At 43.4% G+C, this 27,977-nt stretch overlaps 1 protein-coding gene and 1 long non-coding RNA gene across 2 annotated transcripts; one reads left to right on the forward strand and one right to left on the reverse strand.

Annotated features, from left to right (window-relative positions):
• Positions 1-38: 38 nt before the first annotated feature.
• Positions 39-27,977, reverse strand: LOC140843837 (uncharacterized). Its single transcript, XM_073214247.1, has 5 exons — positions 27,963-27,977; positions 27,264-27,386; positions 26,432-27,107; positions 22,029-22,104; positions 39-336 (listed from the first exon to the last, which is right to left on the reverse strand). The coding sequence occupies exons 1-5, from the start codon at positions 27,975-27,977 to the stop codon at positions 222-224; spliced, it is 1,005 nt and encodes a 334-aa protein (XP_073070348.1). The 3' UTR covers positions 39-221.
• On the forward strand, positions 1,218-7,217 carry LOC140843990 (uncharacterized). The gene is made up of 4 exons (XR_012122003.1): positions 1,218-1,355; positions 3,106-3,432; positions 5,184-5,510; positions 6,661-7,217. It is a non-coding gene; the product is annotated as an uncharacterized lncRNA (long non-coding RNA).

Genomic DNA, 27,977 nt, shown 5'->3' on the forward strand with positions numbered 1-27,977 from the left:
GCGGAAGGGGGGGCGAAGAAAGGAAAGAAAGACAGAAAGTGCTGGGAGGGCTGACCCTCCCGTGTGTCGCCAGCAAAACTTTATTGAAGGTCCAGGGTTTATATAATGCAGTGGGGTTACATGATTCCAGGACATAGCATTATCCAATAGACAATCAAGCAGAGTATTGACATCAGCGGTAGCCAGGCAAAGGTAGGCTCAGCAGGGGTCCAGTTAGTTGCTCATGGAATGCGTAAGCAGTATGTTCTTTGTTCTCCATTAACCGCCACATCAGCAAGTGGGGGAAGGGCATAGCCAGAAGCAGGGGCGCTGTTTCCACACATCTTCCAGGTCTCCCTATTTTCAGAGTGAGGAGTCTTGGCTCACCTTCAAAGACAAGATATGTTTTTGTGGACAGGTAACTTCCAAGGACTGCACCAGTTGTTCTCAAGCTTGTGCTTTCCCGTCCTGCATTCAGATGTGGGGGAAGGTGCTTTCCCATTCTGCCTACAAACATGTGAGAAGACAAAGTAAAGAACACCATCAGTCCCCAGCAGTCTTAATTGGCCTTTCTCTGATGATAAGCAATATGATGCATGATTTCATGTGTCTATTGGCCATCTGAATTTCTTCTTTCGAGAACTGTCTGTTTAGCTCCTGTGCCCATTTTTTAATTGGAATATTTGCTTTTTGTTTGTTAAGCTGTTAGCTCATTATATATTTTGGATGTCAACCCTTAACCAGATCTGTCATTTATGAATATATTCTCCCATACTCTAGGATGTCCTTTTGTTCTGTTGATGGTGTTCTTTACTTTTCAGAAGCTTTTAACCTTGATATAGTCCCATTTGTTCATTTTTGCTTTTGTTTCCGTTGCCTGAGGAGATACATTCAAGAAGATGATGTGGATGTTTATGTCTAAGAGATTTTTGCTGTCTTTGTCTAAACGTTTTATACTTTCATGGCTTACATTCAGGTCTTTGATCCATTTCAAATTTACTTTTGTCTATGGGTTTAGACAATGATCCATGTTTCCTCCTATTTTGCAGCAATCACCTCGGCCTTTGCAGCTATGACCCTGACCACCAGCAGCGGGACCAGTATGTCAGTGTTCAGCGGCACTACCTTATCACCATTTACATCCAGGGTGTCAGCAGGTCCCGCTGGCAGTGGAGGTTTTGTGATCAGTGTGGCTGCGGCCCACAGTAGCTCCACCACTGGGTCATTCGGACTTGGGTCACGATGTAGTAAGACAACTGGTCTCAAGAACCCTTTCTGGGGAAGGTTGAATCCAAACTCCCTGGGTGCAGCTCGCCAGAGCACACTCTCGACTTGCCACGTGACCAGGACACCTCAGGACACGTCTGAGATTGCAGGTGAGATTTGGAATGGGCTCAGTCCGCAGTGCAAGGCGCTATTTTAAGTGCTGACCCAGTCTCTGCTTTGGTAGCTGTATGCTGTGGTGAAGATTTAGATGTTATCACAGAAGTTATTCATAAACAGTACCAGGTAGCAGTGTAACACATGACTGGAGGAGCTATGTAGGTAGACAGCAGCAGCCATTTAGAGACAGTAGAAAACTGAGGCCATCACCGCAGTTCCAGAGTTGGGAGCAGGGAAAGCGGCTGGGGGTGAGGATATTACAGGCACAAGAGCAAAGGACTGAAGGCAGAGACGAGCTTATGTTTTCATGAGCAGAGAAGAGACCAGTGTGGCTAGAGGTTAACAAAGGAAAGTGGGATAAAATGACATTAAGCGATAGGCAGAAAGGAAGATCATTCACGGCCTGTAAAATTTTTTTTCTTTTTTTGGTATCTATCTACAATTACCGGAAAAACAGTATGTTTACTTGGTTCCCCCATTCACCAAGTACCCCGCACAAACCCCATTAGTGTCCCTGTCCGTCAGCCTAATATGATGCTGTACAATCACTCCTTGTCTTCTCTGTGTAGCCTAGCCCTCCCCATTCACCCCATTATGTATGTGAATCATAATGCCCCCTTTCTTTGTCTCTGCCCTTATCCCTCCCTTCCCACCCATCCTCCTCCTCAGTCCCTTTCCCTTTGGTAACTGTTAGTCCATTCTTGGGTTCTGTGATTCTGCTGCTGTTTTTTCCTTCAGTTTTTCCTTTGCTCTTATACTCTAGAGATGAGTGAAATCATTTGGTACTTGTCTTTCTCTGCTTGGCTTATTTCACTGAGCATATTACCCTCCAGCTCCATCTATGTTGTTTTAAATGGTAGAATTTTTCTTCTTATGGCTGAATTATATTCCATTGTGCATATGTATCACATCTTTTTTATCCATTCATCTACTGGTAGACACGTACATTTTTTCCTTTTCTTGGCTGTTGTAAACACTACTGCGATAAACATAGGGGTGCATCTTTCTTTTTCAAACTGGGCTGCTGTATTCTTAGGGTAAATTCCTTGGAGTGATATTCCTGGGTCAACTGGTATTTCCTTTTTGAGCTTTGAGGTACCTCCATATTGCTTTCCACAACGGTAGAACAAACTTACATTCCCACCAACAGTGTAGGAGGGTTCTCCTTTCTCCACAAACTGACCAACATTTCTTGTTGCTTGTCTTTTGGATGGTAGCTTTCCTTACTGGTGTGAGGTGATATCTCATTGTGGTTTTAATTTACATTTCTCTGATGAGAAGCAATGTGGCCCATCTTTTCATGTGTCTATTGGCCATCTGAATTTCTTCTTTGGAAACTGTTCAGCTCCCCTGCCCATTTTTTGATTGGATTATTTGCTTTTTGTTTGTTGAGGTGTGTTAGCTCTTTATATATTTTGGATGTCAACCCTTTATCGGATCTGTCATTTATGAATATATTCTCCCATACTGTAGGATGCCCTTTTCTTCTGTTGATGGTGTCCTTTACTGCACAGAAGCTTTAAAGCTTCATACAGTCTCATTTGTTCATTTTCGCTTTCCTTTCCCTTGCCTGGGAAGATATGTTCATGAAGAAGCCGCTCATGTTTGTGTCCAAGAGATTTTTTCCTGTTGTTTTCTAAGTGTTTTCTGGTTTCATGACATACATTCAGGTCTTTGATCCATTTCAAATTTACTTTTGTCCGTGGGGATAGACAATGATCCATGTTTTCTCCTTTTTTGCAGCCATTACTTCGGCCTTTGCAGCTATGACCCTGACCACCAGCAGTGGGACCTGTAGCTCCATGTTTGGCAGCAACACCTCATCACCATTCCCGTCTGGGTTGTGAGCAGGTCCCACTGGCAGAGGGGGCTTTAGGATGAGCATGGCTGCCCCCCACAGCAACTCCACCACTGGGGCACTTGGATCTGCATCAGGACGGAGTGGGAGAACTGGTCTCAAGAACCCTTTCTGGGGAGGGTTGAATCCGAACTTCCTGTGTGTAGCTGGCCAGAGCACACCACTTCCCTTCCACGTGGCCAGCACACATCAGAACACGTCTGGGATTGCAGGTGAGATTTGCAATTGTCTCGGTCTGCAGTGCAAGGCACTGTTTTAAGTGCTGACCCAGTCTCTGCTTTGGGAGCTGTATGCTGTGGTGAAGATTTAGATGTTGTGACAGAAGTTATTCATAAACAGCAGCAGGTAGCAGTGTAACTCATGACTGGTGGAGCTATTTAGGTAGACAGTGGCCGCCTTTCTGAGACAATAGCAAACCGAGGCCATGGCCGCAGTACCAGAGTTGGGAGCAAGGACAGCGGCTGGGGGTGAGGACGTTGCAGGCACAAGAGCAAAGACCCGAAGGCAGAGATTAGCTTATGTTTTCATGAGCAGAGAAGAGGCCAGTGTGGCTAGAGGTTTACAAAGGAAAGTGGGATAAAATGACATTAAGAGACAGGCAGAAAGGAAGATCATTCATGGCCTTTAAAATTTTTTTTTCTTTCTAGGTATCTATCTACAATTACCTGAAAAACACTAAGTTTACTTGGTTCCCCCCTTCACCAAGTACCCTGCACAAACCGCATTAGCGTCCCTGTCTGTCAGCCTAGTAAGATGCTGTACAATCACTCCTTGTCTTCTCTGTGTAGCCTAGCCCTCTCCATTCACCCCCACATTATGTATGCTAATCATAATGCCCCCTTTCTTTTTCTCTGCCCTTATCCCTCCCTTCCCACCCATCCTCCTCCTCAGTCCCTTTCCCTTTGGTAACTGTTAGTCCATTCTTGGGTTCTGTGATTCTGCTCTGTTTTTTCCTTCAGTTTTTCCTTTGCTCTTATACTCCAGAGATGAGTGAAATCATTTGGTACTTGTCTTTCTCTGCTTGGCTTATTTCACTGAGCATATTACCCTCCAGCTCCATCTATGTTGTTTCAAATGGTAGGATTTTTCTTCTTATGGCTGAATTATATTCCATTGTGCATATGTATCACATCTTTTTTATCCATTCATCTACTGGTAGACACGTACATTTTTTCCTTTTCTTGGCTGTTGTAAACACTACTGCGATAAACATAGGGGTGCATCTTTCTTTTTCAAACTGGGCTGCTGTATTCTTAGGGTAAATTCTTTGGAGTGATATTCCTGGGTCAAATGGTATTTCCTTTTTGAGCTTTTTGAGGTACCTCCATATTGCTTTCCACAATGGTAGAACAAATTTACATTCCCACCAACAGTGTAGGAGGGTTGTCCTTTCTCCACAACCTCGCCAACATTTCTTGTTGCTTGTCTTTTGGATGGTAGCTTTCCTTACTGGTGTGAGGTGATATCTCATTGTGGTTTTAATTTACATTTCTCTGATGAGAAGCAATGTGGCCCATCTTTTCATGTGTCTATTGGCCATCTGGATTTCTTCTTTGGAAACTGTTCAGCTCCCCTGCCCATTTTTTGATTGGATTATTTGCTTTTTGTTTGTTGAGGTGTGTTAGCTCTTTATATATTTTGGATGTCAACCCTTTATCAGATCTGTCATTTATGAATATATTCTCCCATACTGTAGGATGCCCTTTTCTTCTGTTGATGGTGTCCTTTACTGTACAGAAGCTTTAAAGCTTCATATGGTCCCATTTGTTCATTTCACTTTCCTTTCCCTTGCCTGGGAAGATATGTTCATGAAGAACTCGCTCATATTTGTGTCCAAGAGATTTTTTCCTGTTGTTTTCTAAGTGTTTTATGGTTTCATGACTTACATTCAGGTCTGATCCATTTCAAATTTACTTTTGTCTGTGGGGTTAGACAATGATCCATGTTTCCTCCTTTTTTGCAGCCATCACCTCGGCCTTTGCAGCTATGACCCTGACCACCAGCAGTGGGACCTGTAGCTCCATTTTTGGCGGCAACACCTCATCACCCTTCACGTCTGGGTTGTGAGCAAGTCCCACTGGCAGTGGGGGCTTTAGGATGAGCATGGCTGCCCCCCACAGCAATTCCACCACTGGGGCACTTGGATCTGCATCAGGACGGAGTGGGAGAACTGGTCTCAAGAACCCTTTCTGGGGAGGGTTGAATCCGAACTCCCTGTGTGTAGCTGGCCAGAGCACACCACTTCCCTTCCACGTGGCCAGCACACATCAGAACACGTCTGGGATTGCAGGTGAGATTTGCAATTGTCTCGGTCTGCAGTGCAAGGCACTGTTTTAAGTGCTGACCCAGTCTCTGCTTTGGGAGCTGTATGCTGTGGTGAAGATTTAGATGTTGTGACAGAAGTTATTCATAAACAGCAGCAGGTAGCAGTGTAACTCATGACCGGTGGAGGTATTTAGGTAGCACTGGCCACCTTTCTGAGACAATAGCAAACCGAGGCCATGGCCGTAGTACCAGAGTTGGGAGCAGGGACAGCGGCTGGGGGTAAGGACGTTACAGGCACAAGAGCAAAGGCCCGAAGGCAGAGATTAGCTTATGTCTTCATGAGCAGAGAAGAGGCTCGTGTGGCTAGAGGTTTACAAAGGAAAGTGGGATAAAATGACATTATGAGACAGGCAGAAAGGAAGATCATTCATGGCCTTTAAATTTTTTTTTCTTTTTAGGTATCTATCTACAATTACCTGACAAACACTAAGTTTACTTAGTTCCCCCCTTCACCAAGTACCCTGCATAAACCCTATTAGTGTCCCTGTCCGTCAGCCTAGTAAGATACTGTACAATCACTCCTTGTCTTCTCTGTGTAGCCTAGCCCTCCCCATTCACCCCCACATTATGTATGTTAATCATAATGCCCCCTTTCTTTTTCTCTGCCCTTATCCCTCCCTTCCCACCCATCCTCCTCCTCAGTCCCTTTCCCTTTGGTAACTGTTAGTCCATTCTTGGGTTCTGTGATTCTGCTGCTGTTTTGTTCCTTCAGTTTTTCCTTTGTTCTTATAGTCCAGAGATGAGTGAAATCATTTGGTACTTGTCTTTCTCCCCCTGGCTTATTTCACTGAGCATATTACCGTCCAGCTCCATCCATGTTGTTGCAAATTGTAGGACTAGTTTTCTTTCTATGGCTAAATTAGATCCCATTGTGCATATGTATCACATCTTTTTTATCCATTCATGTACTGATGGACACTTAGGTTCCTTCCATTTCTTGGCTATTGTAAATAATGCTGTGAGAAACATAGGGGTTCATTTTTCTTTTTCAGGTTTTTGCCTGTTTTTTTTAAGAGTTTTATGGTTTCATGACTTACATTCAGGTCTTTTATCCATTTTGTATGTACTTTTGTGTATGTGTTAGACTGTGATCCATGTTTCCTCCTTTTTTGCAGCCACCACCTCGGGCTTTGGAGCTATGACCCAGACCACCAGCAGTGGGACCAGTAGTTCAGTGTTTGGCAGCACTACCTCATCGCCCTTCACGTCTGGGGTGTCAGCGGGCCCTGCTCACAGTGGGGGCTTTGGGATTAGCATGGGTACCCCCCACAACAGCTCCACCACTGGGGCGTTCGGCTTTGGGGAGGACAGAGTGGGAGCCCTGGAGGCACGACCTCTTTCTGGGGCGGATTGAGTAAGAACTCCCTGGGTGCAGCTGGCCAGAGCACACCCATTCCCTTCCATGTGGCCAGCATGCCTCAGAACACGTCTGTGTTTGCACATTAGATTTGGAATGGGCTCGGTGCCGGAGTCCACCTCCAGCTGAGGTGTGGGTCACGAAGGAAAGGACAGCGTCGGCGAGTGCGATCAATGAGGAGACGAAACACCCAATGAAAGTTCTAACATCAAGAGGCAGGGTCTTTATTTTTGTATCTTTTTACAGTTTACATAATTTTGAACATTTTTTAAAATTATGAATAATACAATCCTTTTTCTGTCAGTTTACATAATTTCAGCTTATTACCCTTAAGGAAATATCACCATTTCTTCTAATAGTAGCCATTTAACATTTAACTTTTACTTTCCCCTAGTCTATTGTGATTAGTAATTCATGTAAGCTACGTGCTAGGTGTTAAACAGAAAATGGCGTAAGACAGTGTGTCAGTTAAGCATGTGGGGTATGATTTTTATTTTAAGCATGTAAGATTATATAGACTTTGAGATATGTGTCTAAGGTATGTGTCTAAGGCTATATAAAGTTTAAGCAGGTTATATAAAATGCAAGCTGTATGCCTTTTGGTTATTAAGTGTAACTATATTATTAATTAAATGCTATCCGACATGTGGGTTGAGGCTTACATCTAAAATCTAGGGCTGGTACTCCTGTCACCCATTCCTTAACATTCCTATGAATACAATAAAAACACCTTATTCTTTTATAATATTCATTCCACAATTTCAGATGTTTACACCTTTCCTCCTGCATCTACAGGCACCAGGGCCTTGCAGTCAGTCCTCTTTATCCTTTATATAATAACATTAAATCTGCTCTTACTACCTTACTATTAATATAGTAGTATTTTATAAATTTATCATAAACTTTTATATATGGGATATTTATAAATATAAATTTTATTTTGCTCATAAATTCTTTCTATGAGGGGGTTACCAGAGGTGTCTTTTAATATTATAAGCAACATAAGGGGGGCTCTGGGCAGTGGAGACTATTAATCTTTATTACTTTGCTGTTTCATATAAGTTTCTTAGGAGAATGGGTTTTTCCATGGCCTACGTTCCAATAACTCCTTCTCTGCCAATATTCTAAAGAAATCCCGGTTAGTCATGTTTGAATTGTTACAAAGGGGAAGACAAACTGCATCTAGGTTTAAGAGAGGCCTGGGCTGTTCTGCCTCACTTATTTGTGGCAGTATGCCTGGAACAATTGGTCCTGTAACAGTGCTTTCATTTCCAGAATTGCTGCTTTGATCAATATTTTGGGTTATGTTATTTACTAAAGATGAATAATCTTAAGTACATAAGATTTCCCATATATGAGCCCAATCACCAACATCATAACTGCAAAAATAAGTGCAGGAATTAGCAGGGGCCAGCTATGAGGTTTCCTGTTTTCAGGATTCCTCCTCATGCCTGGACCTTGTCAAACACTGCACCAGCTCGGTCTACAGTGCCAGGTGCTGTTTTAAGTGCCGACACAGTCTCCGCTCTAGGAGCTGTAAGCTGTGGTGAAGAGAGAGATGTTATCACAGATGTTATCTGTAAACAGTTTCAGGTAGCGGTATAACTGATGACCGGAGGAGCTATTTACGTAGTCAGCAGCAGCCTTTCTGAGACAATAGAAAACAGAGGCCATGGCCATAGTTCCAGAGTTGGGAGCAGGGACAGCGGGTGGGGGTGAGGATGTTGCAGGCACAGGAGCAAAGGCCCAAAGGCAGACACAAGCCTAATGTTTTCATGAGCAGAGAAGAGCCAGCTGTGGTCAGAAGCTTAAAAAGGAAAGTGGGATAAAATGACATTAAAAGACAGCAGAAAGGAAGATCTTTCATGACCTTTTAAAATGTTTTTCTTACAGTACTAATGGAAGTCACTATAGAATTTCAGGCAGAAGGAAGTGATTTTATTTGCCATGTGGAAGATGCATGATGAGTACTTTGGGCCCTGGTAGCTTCCATTTTCCTCACTGAATGTAAGAGCTCCTTGGTGTGGGTTAGGGGGAGATGTATACCAAGGAGGGCCTCTCAGTAGTCATTTTGGAGAGGGGGAGAAAACGCCATGTGAGAGCTGTGCCGGGCAGTTCTGACGTCTGGGAAACTGTGGTTAGGAATTTGAAGCAAGGCTGGTCAGCACAGTTGTGTCTGCCCAGCAACATTCAGTCTTGAGGTATGGACCTAAAATCAGTGGATAGAGAGTAAACCCAACCTGGTTAAATGGCACAGGGAGCAGGAGGGGCAGGGGGCTGACTACAGGCCCTGATGAGGCAGAGGATCTGGAGTGGGTGCGGTTGGCACGGGAGCAGGGACAGCACTGTGTTCGCAGCTGAGATCTGGGGGCAAGAGCAGTTGCTGGTTGCGATAAGGTGTGACCCCCAGAGGTTGGGTGTGGGGGAAGATTACAGGCAAGGTCAGCACCTCGAGGGGCACCCTCCCCACCTCAGGCCTAGACAGATACAGTTACATGTGAGAGGATCTTCCCAGAGAGCCGCTGTGGAGGGTAGCCCAGCACTGGGCAGGAGCCTCCATGAGGGCAAGCATGTGCAGGAGACCGAGTTCAACTGGGCCTGTGGGAGGATGGGGGCTGACTGTGGGGTGGGGCTAAGGTGAAGTAGAGGAGAGGTGGCAGGCAAATGGGGAGGAGACATAACATTAGTCCTGAGAGAAGAGAGGTCCCCTCAGTGTCCCCCTCAGCTGCATTGTGGTGCCCAAGGCAGTGCAAAGGTTCTCCTCAGGTGCCCAAAGGACAGCTCAGGCTGTACTGCAGTGGGGGGTGGGGGGGTGGGCAGGCTCACCTGGAGCACAGAGGTTAGGACACAGTCACCTTGTGTGCGTCCTTACCAAAGGGTGAGTGGGATAGCGGTGTGGGCTAAGGGATCCTGTGGGGATGCGTTTGCAAGCAGGCCTCCCCCCAGTCCATTACCACCTGCTTGACACCTTTTGCTTTTGGGCCTAGTTTCCAGTTCTTTGCAGTCTCTCCATGCTAGGCACATTCACACCCACCTTTGGTCAGAACACCCCTGGAGTAGGTGCATCGGGCAGCAGCCTCTCCTCTGTGGTGTCCCCAGCACCTGCCCAGGGCTTTGCTGGACATGGAACCTTTGGTAAGCTGCAAGTCTCTCTAGGCAGGGTGACCTGCATATTCCTTGAAGATGGGATAGGGTTGTTGGGGAAGCACTGTCTATTTTCCTTGGTCCTTGTCCCCACCGCAAAAAAGAATCAAAAGGCAGAGACACAGTAGTGAAGCAGAGGAAAAGTTTTATTTAAAGTTACTTACAGAAAAAGTGCATGCAACTTCAGAGAGAGACAGCACCCTGAAAGGTTGAAAAGAAAGTTTAAAGTGAAAAGGTTATGCACTTAGGAAGTGCAGGCGACCTCAGGGAGAGGAGTGCCCTGAGAGCTTGGGGGTTCCCCCTTTTAAGGATTCTTCAGGAATGTGACTAAGGGCTGGGGTTGCAGACCTGTTAGGTGGTCTCTGAATAATACTTAGAACTAACTTAACACAAGCAACTTCCTGCTGTGATTTCTCCCTGGGAGCCAGAGCCTTCTTGGTCTGGGAGCATATCAAACAAGACTGCTTCCCCTGCCCCCGAGGGTGGGCTGAGTTATTGTCTGTTTGCTAAAGAGTAAGTTAAGAATCTTCTCAACTTCCTGGGTATTAAAACACAATCTTATTTTTAAGATGAAATCCTTCCTGCCTGTGACTATGTTGTTTATGCTGGGCTTACTTGCCATTATTAATTGCCCAGAATGCAAACTACTTGATTAGGGCCAAAGGAGAAAAAAAAAAAAAAACAGCATGTAGGTTAAGTCAAAAAAATAAGCTGGGCCTGCATGATTAACACAATAAAGCCATGGGCTATGCTGACATATCCTCCTTTCTCTGGGGAATATTCAAACATTCCAGGCCAAGTTGCTCCAGGCTTTTTGAGTTTTAACTGATCCACTCTGGGTCATTTTTAGTGGGCTTTTTCCTGGCCTTATTCTCTTTCCATCCCACTCATATCTATTTTCATGCCTAACAGGGTGTGGTCCCTTCCTCTCTGGGAAAAAAACAGGCTAATAAGCACAAGAAAGATGTGACCTCACTGGCAGTCAGGTGCCACTGAGGAGCCATTTCTGGCAGAATTTCTCCCAAGCCACTGGAAAGCCAGGTGGCCTCCTGCATCCCAAGGAACCCAGCCTGGGAAGCCCTGTTGAAGCACCCAGTGTTCTGTTGGCCTGGCCCTCCACAGGGTATGGCACCCAGAGAAGCAGTCTCTGGTAGTAGCCTCCCTGATGAAGTCCTTTTCCATTGGTGTAGGATCAGGGACCGAAGAATTCCAACAGAAAACACAAGCGATAAGCACATTGGCAAGAGGTAGCCTACATCCCTTGCCCCCATCCTGGACCCCTTACCTGGATAGGGAGTTCGAAATAAAAATCATCAACATTCTAATGGAGGTATGGAAAGACATTCAAGAACTCAGGAATGAATTCAGGTCAGAGATCCAACCGTTGAAGAGCACAATGGAGGGTACTAAAAGCAGGTTGGATATGGTGGAGGAGACAATGAATGAAATAGAAACTAGAGAAGAGGAATACAAAGAAGCTGAGGCACAGAGAGAAAAAAGAATCTCTAAGAATGAAAGAATATTGAGAGAACTGTGTGACCAATCCAAGCAGAACAATATTCGCATTATAGGGATACCAGAAAAAGAGAGAGACAAAGGGATAGAAAGTGTCTTTGAGGAGGTAGTTGCTGAAAACTTGCCCAATCTGGGGAAGGAGATAGTCTCTCAGGCCATGGAGATCCACAGATCTCCCAACACAAGGGACCCAAGGAAGACAACACCAAGACACATAGTAATTAAAATGGGAACGATCAAGGATAAGGACAGACTGTTAAAAGCAGTCAGAGGCAGAAATAAGATCACATACAAAGGACCCATCAGGCTAACATCAGACTTCTCAGCAGAAACCTTACAGGCCAGAAGGGAGTGGCATGATGTATTTAATGCTATGAAGCAGAAGGGCCTGGAACCAAGATTACTTTATACAGCAAGATTATCATTTAAATTTGAAGGAGGGATTAAACAATTTCCAGATAAGCAAAAGCTGAGAGTTTACCTCCCACAAACCATCTCTGCAGTCTATTTTGGAGGGACTGCTATAGATGAAAGTGTTCCTAGGGTTGGATAGCTGTCACCAGAGGTAGTAAAACCACGGTAGGGAGGGTGGAGCAGCTGATAGCTAGGCAAATGCAAAATTAAAATGACTATCCCCAATGTCAATCAAGGGATAGACAAAAAGTACAGAATTTGATACCTAATATATAAAGAATGAAGGAGGAAGAAAAAGGAGGAGAAATAGAAAAGAACTTTTAGATTGTGTTTGTAACAGCATACTAAGTGAGTTAAGTTAGACTCTTAGATAGTAAGGAAACTAACCTGGAACCTTTGATAACCACAATCTAAAGCCAGGGTATTATGCTCAGTGAAATAAGCCAAGCGGAGAAAGACAAATACCAAATGATTTCACTCATCTGTGGATTATAAGAACAAAGGAAAAACTGAAGGAACAAAACAGCAGCAGAATCACAGAACCCAAGAACGGACTAACAGTTACCAAAGGGAAAGAGACTGGGGAGAATGGAAGGGTAGGGAGGGTTAAGGGCGGGGAAGAGGGGGTATTATGATTAGCATGTATAATGTGAGGGGTGGGGGAAAGGGGAGGGCTGTGCAACACAGAGAAGACAAGTAGTGATTCTACAACATCTTACTATGCTGATGGACAGTGACTGTAACGGGGTTTGTGGGGGGACTTGGGGTAGCGGAGAGCCTAGTAAACATAATGTTCTTCATGTAATTGTAGATTAATGATAACAAAACAAAAAAGAAATGGGTCTAATTTAGGAGGGATTAAAAATGAAAGGCCTTATCCTACAGTAGGGGAGAATATATTTGTAAATGACCCATCTGATAAAGTGTTAACATCCAAAATATATGAACTCATGTGCCTCAATACCCAAAAAACAATAACCCAATTAAAAATTGGGGGGGGGGACATGAACAGACACTTCTCCAAAGTAGAAATACAAAGGACCAACAGGCACATGCAAAGATCCACATCACTAATCATAAGGGAAATGCAAATTAAAACCACACTGAGTATCACCTCACACCAGCCAGGATGGTCACTATCTGAAGACAAGAAATAACAAATGCTGGTGAGGATGTGGAGAAAGGAGAACCCTCCTACACTTTGGTGGGAATGTAAATTGGTGCAAGTGCTGTGGAAAACAGTATGGAGGTTCCTCAAAAAACTGAAAATAGAAATACCATTTGACCCAGTAATTTACCCCCCCCCCCAAAAAAACAAAATCCCTGATTTGGAAAGACATATGCACCCCTATGTTTATTGCTGCACTATTTGCAATAACCAAGGTACAGAAGCAACCTAAGTGTCCATCAATAAAATAAAAGATAGATAAATTTAAATAGAATAAAGGATAGATAAATTTATCTATAGGATAAAGAAGATGTAGTACAAATACATAATGAAATATTATTCAGCCATAGAAAGAAAAGAAATACTGCCATTTCCAACAACATGGATGGATCTCGAAGGTATTATGCTCAGGGAAACAAGCCAAAGACAAATACTGTATGATTTCACTTATTTGTGGAATATAAAAACAAAGCAAAACAGAAGGAATAAAACAGCAGTAGACTCAGACACTGAGAAGTCACTAGTGGTTACCAAGCTAGTGGGGAAAGAGGCTGAGGGGGATAAAAGGACACAATAATTCACAATCACAATATAATTTGGTCAGAATAGTACAGCATGGAGAACATAGTCAATGATTCTGTAACATTTTTCTACATTGATCGACAGTAATCACACTACAGGGGGTAAGGATTTAATCATATGCAAAACTGTGGAACCACTGTGTTGTATATTTGAAACTAAAAGACTGTATATCAGTTATACTTCAATTAAAAAAAAAAGAAAAGCCTTTTAATTAAAAAGATTTTTCAGTATTAGAATACATTACTAAAGGTCAACCATGGTGTTTCCATATCTTCTAATCTTAGCATGTTAGCCAACCACCTATCTTTGATTATAAATTTAAGGAGTTGATGGATTAGAAAAAAACTTTCCCCCATGCACCTAATTCAAGAACTGCTTTTCATTACTCCCAAGAAAATTATACTCAAAGCAGACTGACATTTCCTATGATCTAGGATTCTGTATTAGTTTTTATTAAAAAATCTAAAACACAGCTTTCATATATCCATTTATGTTCCTGGTGGTGATGACAGAAGATTTTAGAGAAGACCTAAATTCCATCAGAAAATACTAACAATGATCACCCTGCAAAAATTACTTAACATCAGCTTTCCCTACAAGTAATGTCATTTTATTATTAATTTTTCTTAAGTTGGGTAACCTGTTTTATCTTCTTTGTGTGAATGTTTGCAGTGCCCAAAATATTCCATTAAATTCACTCTATTATTTAACAGAAAATACTTACATTATTTGTACTTACTTACAATACTTGCCAGCATCTAAAAGTAATCATCAACAATGTGTAAACCAGGTGTAAAAGACAAAAACCCCAAATAGCAACAATTAAATACACCAACAACTGAAGGCATCATTTAGCTGATATAATTACATCTTGCAACAGCCACTGAAATGATAGGAATTTGGGGCACACGCTCTGGCTAGTTACCTTCTTCTTCGTAAAATGAAGCTGCTAAGATCCCCTGCAGTTCAACAATGACTGAGAACTGCTTTACTGATAAAGAAATGAATTTTTGGACAGATTCCTCCCTGACCGTTAGCTTAGAGCACAGCAACCACAGAATATAAATCACCCCAGCAGAGCCTCAGTGGACAGCAAGAGCAGAGCAGGACTGAGAGCTCCATTTAGGTGGCCAGCCTGCCTTTCACTCTTAGCAGATACAGGTGTGCTTTTACAAATTTCAAAAGGGTCCTCGCTACTGAAAAAGAAGAGGGGAAGCCAGAGATCAAGAGAAGAAAAAAGGACACATAATCCTGTATTTTCCTTTCACAATTTTGGGAGTAAGTCAGACAGAGAACACCTGAATAAATAAAATAGGGTTTTGTTTTGTGCTAAACCAGCAACCTGACTAGCATGCAGAACTCACTCCAATTAATTTCTCACATTATGCAAAATCAAACTACTTAGTAAAGTCAATCCTATAAAGTTAATAGAATAACTGAAGTTCACACACAAAAAATAGGCACATTTTCTAGAATGTTAATAAATGTCATAATATGCTGAGCCATCATCAGTGGTCTAGAGACCAATTATGCATCATACAAATATCCTGTAGCTTATTTTCTTCCAGCTTCTATTCCATTATACAACTGTTAATCGGCCCAACCTTCAAGTTAAAAGTCAAGACATTTAGATCAATTCCAGTTTCACTAAACATCTCCAAGTAGCCAAGTAAGATGTTCTGTTTGTTGTACACAGTAACTCTGGTCATTTCTTATTGCTGTGAACGCAACTTACCTACATGCCCGATGAATACTACATTTACATGTTCCTTCTTAGGAGCACCTGGTGGTGTAACCACAGATTTGGGTTTTGGTATCTCCTCTTCCTCCTCCATCAACTCCTGGGCACTTTCCTCTGGGGGCCTTCCACCTCCCAAGGAGCCACCCACTGGCTCTGCTTCACTGATTTCTTCTTTGTGTTCCCATGATTCTTCTGGGGACATTTCTGTCTCCCCATTTTCTACTTAAATAAGGTATTTTAACTCAGTATTCTGGTAAAAAATTTAGAGTCTATACTTTAAAACACAGATGCTTTTAAACAACAAATAGAACTTTGCATATTTAGTTCCAGTTTCCAATGTCTAGTGACACATAGGAAAGTAGCATACACAGATTAGATTAATGATTTTGCTCAACAAAGACACATTACTTCTCTAGTTTCTCTTGGTAGCTGTAGTCAAAGAAGGCTATGATTAGCCCTTTTAAAATTCTATAATCATACATGTTTTACCATCAAGATCCTTGAATAAATTCTATTTGATACCAATAAAGTAAAAAGGACATTCGTATAAAGTCCCTGAAATGTGAATGGGCCCTTGCAACATCTCAGAAAAGATGATTAAAATGACACTGGCTTTGTCTCTCTACTAGAATTCTAAGATCTAGCAACAATCCACTTTCCACAATTGTCACACTGAAAATCTACTTATGATATCACTGAAAGAGATGTATGAGAAATATATACTGACACTTAAATGTTTAAGTTTCTTTTTATATCTGAAAGCCTAATGATACTCTGGTATGAAAGTGCCCTTGCTTTAAAGAATCTCCAAGATGCAAAAAAGACACAACAATTTGAAGTCACATAAATCCTGCACACCAATAAACACTGAATTGATAATCTGCCAAAGTTATATTTAAAATCACTTCCCTGGAGTGTTAAGACATGTAAGCTAAAGTTTTCAGCCCAATCTTCTATAACATGCAGTAGTGAAGAAAGGAGTTTCTTGCCCCTGAAAGGTAAAGGGCAACCAAGATCTCTTGAGAAGTGACATGCTTAGTGTCACTGCTGCAGATGATCCCATACAGTGGCATTTGGATGACCTTAGAATGGAAAGACACCTCAGCCAGCAACACCAGCATGGCTCCCACCGCGGCACAGTGCAGCTGGAGAGGAGAGGCTAAGCACAGAGGTAACAGGGGCAACACCGGACAGGTGCAGGAAGGTAGAGTGAACGGTCTAAGACACCCCAACCTATGCGATTAGCAGGATGTTAACAGAAATGGAAAAAGGATTTGAACTAGGTTTGGAAGGAACAGTAATTGTACTTCACAAAAATTTTTTTTTCACTTCCTATTTCAAAGAAAAGTTTACGGGTATAGTAAGGAAAAATTACTCAACTTCCAGAGAAAGTCAGGCAGTGCTAGGTGATCAGGCTGACATGCCAACCTCAGGATGGAGGAAGCGCAGACACTGGTGCTGAGAGGCCAGCACTGGGCTGACTCCTGGCTTTAAAGCCTAGAGTGCCACGTACAAGTGGTGAGAGGCAATTATTTCACTGAATCATGGAAATGACATGCCAGCTGCCTGACAGGATTGCTCAGAGCACTGAATGAGAGTATGCATTTGTTTAGTTGCAATTAAAGAACTCCTCGCACCTAGGAGATATTCAACAAGTGACTCCCCACTCCCTAATATGAAATGAGCCGTCAGTTCAATTCTATCAACTAACATATACTGCACATCTATTATGGGCCAGACAGGGATAGAAACACTCACAAATCCACACAGTGCTGGAGGCAGGGTTGGAGGTTGTGGCAAGTTACCCTAAATCCACTTAAATTTTTATTGCGCCCTCATGTGCTGATTGCTATCTTATTTAACCACCCCCCCAACCCTATGAAGTAAGCGGTAACTTACCTAACACTCTGACATATTAGAATGGGCTCCTCCAAGTTACACAAATGCCACCTTGCCCTTCCTCACACAGCCCCTGCTGAAAATCCCTTAGTAAAAGTAAACCAAGTAAGTGACGACACCGGATGGTCAAGCATTGTAAGGCAAGGAAGACTGAGACAATCAGTATGGGGGGCTCTCTCATCACTTATAAGACATCCCAAACTGCAAATGGGCTTTATAAGACCCAACAGTACACACACCTCAACACCTGGTTCTACAACCAACTCTTAGATTTACAAATACACAATACATGCCTAAAGCTGTAAGGCACCTCTCAGGACAGTGACATCAGTCATAAGACTACCTCTATGGCTGCATAATGCAGCATAATAAAAATCTGTTCATGGTTTTTTCAAAACACCCTACATTTATAACACATTTGTCTTCAGTTTGTACAGCTTACAGAGGCAGAGACAGGGTCAAGTACAACCAGCAATTAAGTTATTAATATACACATAATGATGACATTAAAGGGCCTCAAAAATCAGAAGCTGACAATAGTTACCCCAGGATGGAAGAAAAAAAGCTTATCCTTGCATTCAAACCACGGATCACATTACAATTCAAATAGCAATGGTGGCAACATCTGCGAACTGATGTTTTTTGAACAATGAACCAGAAAAATCACAGATACAGCAACATGTTCTTTACACTGAAACTTGTCAGTGTATTTGTACCCAGTCTCTTCTCTCACACACATACGCATTCACACACATCTCCAACCCTTTCTCATTCTACTCCTATTATTCATAATATACATCACATCCAGATTTACTGGCTACTAATGCGCATAGGCTTGTAATTCTACCAGGTCCAAAGTCACTTATTCATGGCTGGCAAACATACCCATTGGGGCTTGATTTCCAAGTCCTGCACGCTTCGTATCTGCTAGTCACGGAGAAGTTAGTAAACCTCCCAAGGAATGAAAGCAGTTTCATATTTTCTAATGGCATCTCCATGTGCAGAAGACACATCCTCATCAGGAGCACACCCTCATTCAAAAAAGAACAATTCTAATTAGGTGGGAAAGTTTATCAGAAGTGTTCTAGTTAATAAAACTGCCATACCTCATATTAAAAGAAACTAATGCTATTCTTTATGATAAGGGAAGATTAATGAACTGGCTATGATACAAGGTATATTACCTAAAATTTTAAAACAAGTGAAAGATTTTACCAAAAGACAGTCAGGCAACAGAACTGCCTATGGTTTAACACAAATGATAATGTGAATCCTGAAACTGTTACTTAAAATTTGATAATGGTGCAATAAGCCAGACACAAAAGATCACATGTGCAATTCCATTCACATGAAATATTCAGAATAGGTAAATTCATACACATAGAAATTAGATTGGTGGTTGCCAAAAGTTGGGAAAAGGGGAGTGTTAAATGACTGCTTAAAGAGTATGATTTCCTTTGGAGGCGATGAGAATGTTTGAAACCTTGAGGTAGTAAGCTGCACAACGCTGTGAATGTACCAAATGCCACTGAACTGTTCACTTTCAAGTGGCTAATTTCATGTCATATGGATTTCACCTCAATTTATGGATCACCTTGATTATGGATCAAAGGACTTTAACACAGAGACTCTTACTTGGCCAGTTCATGGGTACAGTGAAGGCCACACTAGTGGTGGGCTGTGAAAGCCAGGTTTCAATTCAAGTTATATTTTAAATATAACGTCTGGCCAACTCTTAAGGTGCTTAATCCACATAGTCCATAAATCAGCAATTTAAGTGTGTACTGCTTTAGATATATAAAACTAATCTTTCATCTCTTTACACACAAAACAACAATATGTAAAAGTCATCCTACTCAAATTTCTTAGTCCTGTTAGCTAAATGGTGTTCACTATTAATGAATAAAAACTGCAGTGCCCATCGCAAACGTCACAAGTGTCTCACACTACACTGAAGTAAGAAACTGTGTGACAAAATTCTGTCCAACACAAACTTCTGCAATGATGGAAATGTTCTGTTTCTGTGCAGTGATATGACCGTCACTTAGCCACATGTGGCTATTAGGCACTTGAAAGGTGGCTGTGACCAAGGAACTGACTTTTAAATTGAAACATTTAGTTTTACTTAAAGAGCCATAAGTGCACAGTTCTAGATCCTCTTAAGGATTCTCCTCAATTGTAACACAAAACCTTCCACTTTTATCCCACCCCCCCACACACCCCATTACCCAGCTTAGGATGGTTCTTCTGAGCTTCCTCTAGGGTAGGACACTTCTTGCAGCTGTAAGCACACCTACACACAGATCTCAGTTCTGGTTCCCTAAGACATTAGAAACTTCCAGAATGACTGTGGTTTTCTGAAACACAGAGCCTTTTCCCACCTCCTGTAAAGTCTCCACAGGCTGAAACGGTGTACATACCGAGTAAGTATGTAATTCATTGGGCCTGGACTGCAGCCGTTTCTTTTGGTTTTCATAGGTCACTAGTTCCTTATAGTCTTATCACTTCAGTTTTCTCACCATCTGTAGCAGTCCACCTATATATTTACTGCATTTCCTTCAGGGTTCAATAGACTAAAAACAACTTTGTATGTGTCAGTTTTCCAAGAAGGGGTTAGAGAAACAATACTGAAGAGATGCTCAAGTACAATTTGCGTAAGGAACTAAAAATTCTCTAGCAGCCAGATGACCATACACTCCCAACCAAATCCGCCTGCCTGAGGTATTTCTCTCCCACAGACAATACTGAGAACCAGTAAAGGCAGACATCACAGCCAAATGCCCACACAACACATGAAATGTCCATGGTTTTGCCTTAACTACCTATGCTCTCAAAATAAAAAGGTACAATGCTATAGCGGTGAACAGAGCTGTTTCAAATGATCTCACATTATTTCCTAAAATGTAGGAAGAAGTAATTTCAAAGTAGAGCATTGCCTACTTATCACAATGTCACCCTGCTACTACTGAGACAGAACAGGGAGGCGGTGCCATAGGCCACAATCTCATGGACTCAGTTTCTGAAAAAGTGTCTCAGCCAAAAAGACCTTTTCATAGCAAATAAGAGGGAGAAGACTACCTGTGTTATTACTACTAGAATAAGCTTTGAAATCAGATGTAGAGTCTATCCCTGGCTCCTCCACTTACTAGGAGATGTCAGCTCATTTATTTAGCTTTTCTGAGCCTTATTTTCTTATCTACAAAAGGGCTCAACATAACCTCAAGAGATTGTTGTGAAGATAAAAGCATATGAAGCAGGTAACTGCTCAATAAGTTTATTATTACAAGCTTTTCAAAGCCCCATATTAACAAAACTTTTGAAGAATAAACACAAGAAAGGCAAATTCTAGGGCCTCTCTCAGGAAATCCATGCTGGTTGGTGGTCAAGATGTTAGCCCCAGGGATGCCCTTCTCCCCAGTCAACAGCACAGTGTAATGGAAAGGGCACTAAGCTAGCAGTTGGCAAACAAATTCCAGACTCCACTGTCACTGAATCAGTCACTGAGTATCTGTACGCTTCAGTTTCTTTCTCTGACAAGACTGTACTACTGCCAGGGTCACTTTCAGCCCTAACATTCTACGAACTATTCATTCACTAAAAGCAATGACACACATCCACCTGAGTGGGCTTTCTGTAGGGTAACTGAGATCCAATATGTTTTTCAAACAACCGTAAAACATAGGTTTATTTATAACTTATACCCCATTTACTTCAAAAATACTGTAGGTGAACTTAAAATACTTTGCAGACAACCAACCATCCAAAGGAGCTGGACACACCACTGAGCAGTACAGTGGCCCACTGTGCTTCTATAGAAACGGTCAACCCAGAAGCTGCCCCAACGACATTCTAAGGCATGCACTTTCTGCTTGTTTCAAGGCGAGTGGCTTACAATTACCGGGCTGGAATGTGGTTTGGATTGGGTGTAACCACTCTTTGGTTAGGCTGGTGAAAGATGCTCAAGAAATCCTTACTGTTTCTCTCACCTAGAAAGCAGAATTAAGATGGGGAACTGGCTCCACTTGGAGTACTGTGACAACTAGATTTCCTAAAACAAAGTCACTTAGAAAAAAATACACCTACAGCATAGCCTGCTTTGTTATAAACCACTGAAAACAAGGACACCACTTTTAAGAAGCTTTGGTATGAATCCACAAATGACAGCTTAAAAAGAAGCCTAAGGATGTCAGAATAATCAAGAACTTTCACCTAGTGGCCATATTCTTGCTTCCCAATAATTTAAGAACTGTGAATTTAATGATGAAATTCTTAATTAACATGCCCAATAGACATACCAGTAAAGAAAAGCTGCTCCAAAGAGCGTCTATTCTCAATCAAAATTTCATAATGGCAGTAACTCACTGTTAGGTATGAGCACCAAGCAGTGTAAAAAGGTAACTGATGCTCTACTCCAGCAATTTCCTAGCAAGCTGAAATAAAATACCGAAACACAAGAAACGTAAATTTTATGTGAATTATATCTGAACTTAAAAAACACTTATGGTATTAACAAAGAACAGTACCAGAAAATGTATCTCTAGGTTTATGATTAGGACAAGATTGAAATGAGTTACAAAGGGCACCTATGAACAACTCCTCTGCTCAGCTTTGAAACCCTCTCAACCATGTTATGTCTTCCAGTAGAGTAAATTGGGGGTCTGACCTCTTTCTAGACTCCAGGACCACGATTAATTCATCTTGTGGTGTCACTTCAAGTGCCCAGCACAGTATCCTGCGTTCTGTAAACACAAAAATGTTTGTTCATTAATTGCTATACATCATTCTGAGCACAAACTAGACTTACATCTCAAAAAATTCCATTCTAATACTGCCAACTCACCACAAAAGACTATCGAATCCTTTTCATTCCTTTCTCTTCGACTAGAAAAACATTAATATTTTAACACTTTAAGACATTTCCTCCCCAGCAAACAAAAACAAAACAAGGCTTAAAATTTGTCATCTTCTCTACTTCCCTAACTCGCCCTCAGAAATTTTAATCACTATCATTTCTTGCAGTACAATTCCAGAGAAGGTGAAAAACAAGGGACAGAACAAAGCCATGTTCAAAACCTGCAGTAAATAAAAGCTGCTCCAAAGAGGGTCTATTCTCAATCAAAGTTTTTTACCAGTTCAAATCGCTGCTCACAAGGAAAGCACTGGTTCATGTAATGCCTTCACTTACTCCCTAAATCCTCACGCTGGAGCCATAGCAAGCATGTAAAGTCAGGAAATAGGAGCCCAAATCTAATAATTGGTTAAGTCAAGGTAAGAAATAACTAGCTAGAAAATGAGGAGGGAAAAGAAATAACACTCCTGGAACAATATTTTCCCCTCACCTTCTCTGCCTACTTTACTTACTGTCCCACTGAAGACTTTGTTACTGCAGGGATTTCAGTCTCATGGGAAAGGGAAAATCCAGTCAAGAACGTCATCTATCTTCTGTCTAAACTTATCTCTCAGTCAACAGGTATCATTTAAAATCATAATAAAGCCCAAGAGCCCTTCTGAACAAAACAATTATGTAAGATTCTGCACTCTACTCTTGTGACCGTGAGGTCACCTTTGAGACTACTCAGTGATTAACAAGCATCCACCACGTTCTAGTGACGGTTGCATTAACTTTGTGCATATACTAAGAACCACTGAATCATACACTTAATGGTGAATTCTGTGATATGTGAATTATATGTCTGTCACTAAAAAAAGAAGAAAATCCCTTCCCCATAAAAAGACATCCATCAAAAACCAAGTACTATGAAACAACATTTCTCTTTAAAATTCAGATTCCATAATACAATGTGCTACGTTTTGGAGATAGTTCCTCCTCTGAGGACTGCTGGTTTTATTCTATACTCACTTTTTACTGGCAGAGTTCTGAGAGATGCTAAGGGTGGGATGGTGGAAAGGACACCACACCATTACTAGAGAAGCCTGGATGTTCTACAAGTCCAAGTTCTATGCTCTAAAACTTTTGTGTCCCCCTCAAAAATTCATGTGTTGAAATTCTAATGCCCCATGTATTGGACTTAGGTGGGGTTTTTTGGGGGCCGTAAGTCATAACAGCAGAGCCCTCACATATGCATTTCACAAACAGCTCCTTTATAAAAGGCCCCCGGGAGCTCCCTTGCCCCATCTGCCATGTGAGAACAAGAAGCCAGCAATCTGACCTGAGAGAGGAAAGGAGGCCCTCATCTGACCAGGCTGGCACCCTGATCACGGTCTTCCAGCCTCCTGAGCTGTGACAGATAAATTTTGTTGTTTACAAGCTACCCAGTCTGTGGTACTGTACTACACAGCAGCCCAAATGGACTAAGACACCAAGTAATCCTAAATTATATCACTAAACTTACTTCTCCTTCAACAATAAAAAAGAATGAACTGTGTGCAAATTGAAACTCAAAATAAGTACATTCTAGCATAGAAAATGTTTGTTCTCTTACACACAACCCTTGTCTTCCACATTTTCATTCATTTCAGGACCTCTACTTTAAAGAGTATCACGTAGTCAATTTACTTGGATCCACAGAGAATTGAACTTAAATTACACTTTTTTACACTTAATTTGTATTCTACTTAATCATTCTGTTGGAAACCTGTATTACTTTTTCAGAGAGCTAAGATCAACACTGAATCCCAAGTTTTTACTTGGGAGGCTGGAAACAGGCATAACCACCCAGCAGCCTTCTACTTAAGGTGGATGACGCTGTGCAAAAACTTTTATGGTGACTGGTTGCTCAAGGAACCACCAGAAAAATCCAACTAGCGTGTTTTCAGGAGACACAACAGATATTCACCCTGGACAGGAACAGTTAGGAAGTCATTCAGTGTTCTACCTCTAGACTTCCTCCTTCAAGAGCTCTTCCTCCTAATCAGCTTAAAAACAGGGACCCACAACAAATCTCAACAAGGGCTTAACAACCAAAGAAAAGATGCTCCCCTTCTGTTCATTTCCTCACTATAAAAAAACTTGCAACTTTTATGGCTCCCCCTTTGTCAATTTCTAAGCGCTAGTTCCAATTTTTTTCTCTGCTTCTTCCACGCATAGTTGTCTGCTATGATGGTGGTACTTTATGGACCTGAATGGGTTCAAACATGCAATCCAACAGTCCCACATCTCTCTGGACCTGAATTTAGAAACCATTCTTTTCCAAATAGACAACCCTAAAGAGGACACTTTTAAAAATATGAACTGGCATTTTGTAGAAGCAGTTGACAAAGTCAGGATCACCAAAATAGTTTGATAAAACTGAAAAAAACTGACCACCAAGTAACAAAGAAAGTACTTTTCTTATAACCACTTCCTTACATATTTTTACATCTCCACTTCTAACAGTGTCACAGAGAGAAGGATTAAGAAGAAACCAGCAAGTTGGCACATGCCAGTAAGAGGAAAGACAGCTCTCCTACCTAACAGGTAAAGCCTAGTCACCCAACAATGCCTACTCCAGATCACTGCTCTGAGGATGGCTGTCCCTTCCTGACTCACTGGCTGATGGGTGGACAAGCTGGAAATGGAGTTCCAAGTCTAGCCAGAGTGGTGCTGGTGGCTCCAGAGTGAGGAGGGACGTCCAAAAAAGAAACAAGAAAATGGCTGGATAAAAGGAATCTGCATGATAAGGTATGGGGAACCGCGCACTTTTAGGGGCTGGTAAGTGAACTTTATTTAAGTAGGCCAAACTGCTTGATCTAAGCAAAGAAATAAAAACAAAGTTTCCTTGTTCAAAGGCAAAACATCAAGAAAATCAAACAACCAAATTAAAAGTGTGCTCACATATGTACTTACTTCACAGAAGTACTTCTCCAAACTCTCTGCCTCTACACAGAAAACTGTAGCAAGTTTCTGAAGAAGCTAAACTCCCAGAGCACTTTCATGATGTCCACTTATCTAGGAAATACAACGTGGAACTTCAAAGAGAAATCAACAATCTATTCTCACGAATTGCTAGGAACATCTGTGATCCGGTTCACCAATACCCTGGCTCACCAAGGTACATTCCTTTCTCTCTTTAAGCCAATATTGACAGTTCCGAAAATAAGCACTTTTTTATACAGGGGAGAATAGTTAACTTCACTCATTAGACATTCCCAGAAGATCAGTACCCGAAAGCCTGTCATCCTATCACTTAAGCAGCCCCTAAATACAGAAAGCTTTTTAAAGAACAAAACTGACTTGAAAGCACACAACACATGCTACAAGCTATGGTCAGAATGGCATGTGACAACTATTAAGCTATAATACCAAGTATCTGAACAGACTAATTACTGACACGTGAACATAAAGAGTGACTTACAATACTAAGCAGCCTGAATAAGGTATCCGATTTTGAAACATTTAAAATTCTAAACGCGTCATTAAGGCGAGAAGTCCCACTTAAGAAAAAGGGAAAACAAATCAATGTAGTTTCCTATACACATTACGGGAGGAACTCTTACTTTTGACACTGTGAACTTCACAAGCTTACACAATGCTGAGGACTAAAAGATCTCTGAAGTGATGGCCAACAGTTTCTGCGGGATCACAAGACTGCAATGCATCTTGGGATTCCTTCAGGACACTTCGGTGCCAGATACCCAAAACGTTAATTACAGTTTCAAAAATAGAAGTTGGAGCAAGAGACGCTCTCTCGCCTAGGCATAAGGTGAAGGGAAAACTCCGGCGCTCGTCCTCCCAGCTCCTCGGGTCTGGCTCGCTCAATGCCCACCCACCTCCTGGTTCCAGTTGTCCCACGTCTGGGCCTCGTGGCACTGATGGCCACGGGCCCTGTCTGTCCCATACGGTTCTCAGTTCTGGTGGGTAACTGCGGCCCCCGAGGAGGGGACGAGCCCCAGATCCCTCCCGTGTCACCGACACCCGGCTACGGCTCCTCCAGGCCCTCCGCCGCGCCCGGGCGGCCCCACCCAGGGCTGCCCGCGCCCAGCGCCGCTGTCAGCGCCCCGCGTGCCGCCGGGCTTCGAGGCCGCGCGTCCCCCGCCCTGCGAGGCGAGCCGCAGACCCGTCCCCCCACCCCACCAAGGTGGGCTCCGGCCTCCCGCTCGGCTGCTCCCGCGTCCCGGCCCCTTTACCCGAAGGGCCTCCCGCGCCACTGCCGGCTCCGTGGTGGTTGGCGCCGGCGCCAGCCGGGGGTGGCGACGGCTCGGCCGGGCCACGCAGGAAGGACGGCACGAACTCGGCGGCGTGGACGTTGGGGACGAAGGGTTTGGCGCTGACGTGGAGGTGCCGGCTGAAGGCCGCGCTGAGGTGCTCACGGTGGGCCTCGGCGGCCGCCGCCGCACAGGCCCGACCCGGGGGCTTCCATGTCCGCCTGTTCCCAGCAGTCGGGCGCTGAGTCGCTGCTGCTTCCGTCGCCGCCGCCGCCGCCGGCACTGCCCGGATCCACGATCGGGGGACGGGGGCCGCGCGTGTGATGAAGAGAGGGCGGGAAATGGACGAGGGGGCAACAAGCCGGGGAGGAGCAGGCTGCACTGACCTCGGGAAGTGGGAGGCAGAAGGGCTGGGGGCTAGTGACAGAGTCCCCGGAGTCGCTGCGGCAGCAGCTCCAGTCCCCACTCCGCACTCGCGACAACGGCGGCGGCGGCAGCAGCTCAACCCTGCTCGTGTGGGCCAGCCGATGTCCTTCCACCCAACCCAGGCACCTCCAACTGCCTCACCGGCCACCCAACGCCCGGCGCAGATTGACCCCTCACCGCCTCCCGTACCTTCGCCTCGGTAGTTCTCAGCCCCGTTCGTCCCCGCTTCCGGCTATAAAGCACGGCCAAAGACGGAACTACGAGTTCCGACAGGGCCCGCGCGACCCCGCTGCGGTTTTCCCGGGGGCCGATGGGAGTCGGAGTTCCGTGGTCCGGAGCAACCGGAAGAGGTTCCGGCTCCCGGCAGGCAGAGCAAAGAGGCGGGGACCTGGTCGCCCTCGCGGCTCCGCCTGTCACCGGGTGGGGCAGCGGCAGGGTTGAATCTTGGCGCGGTTCCGTGCGGCGCCTCCGATCCAGAGCCTTTCAGCCCTCGGGGGCGGTCCACTCTGTCCTGTGAGGCACAGGATGAGGGAAAACCGACAGCAGTTCTACGGGGGGGATAAAGCTTTCAACCCCTGGACATCCCTTCCTTCCCTTTTACCAGCCTCTGAGCGTTCTCTGTCGCACAGTCTCCCTACCTTCATTCTCTTCCCACCTTTCTTCTCCCCGCCTTGAGCAAGATTTTGTCCTACATTAAGACGCCCAACTTAGAGCGTCTCTCATTTCATGTATTCATTTGGTAGAAGAGACAATAAACCGTAAGACATTATAACAACCTACAATGTGGCTAGTAAGGCGCTCGGGTCCAGGCTGAGCGCCAACAGAGGGCATTATTAACTGGAAACCCTTGACGATTCACTGTCTGTTTGACGAGTCTTCCAAACTTTTCCATCCCATCCTCCTCCCGTCCAGGGCTTTGCAAATTAAACAGGATTGCCATATTCCATGACGTACCCAGCTGTACCCAACTATTAGGGTGAGTTTGGTGCGTCTAGCTTCTTTATGCACCATTACATGAAGTGGTTTTCTTTTGAATGAATAGATTTGCTCTAAGTATAACCGCAGTACTTCACTGACTGCATCTCACCGTGACTGGGTTCAT

This window comes from Manis javanica, chromosome 10 (assembly GCF_040802235.1).
Source record: "Manis javanica isolate MJ-LG chromosome 10, MJ_LKY, whole genome shotgun sequence".
NCBI classification, from domain to species: domain Eukaryota; kingdom Metazoa; phylum Chordata; class Mammalia; order Pholidota; family Manidae; genus Manis; species Manis javanica.

Coding starts and splice junctions, on each gene's coding strand:
- LOC140843837 (XM_073214247.1), bottom strand. Junction 27,108..27,263: donor GGAGCCGCGAGGGCGACCAG/GTCCCCGCCTCT, acceptor CGTGCTTTATAG/CCGGAAGCGGGGACGAACGG. Junction 337..22,028: donor GTCCTGGAGTCTAGAAAGAG/GTCAGACCCCCA, acceptor CTCTGAAAATAG/GGAGACCTGGAAGATGTGTG.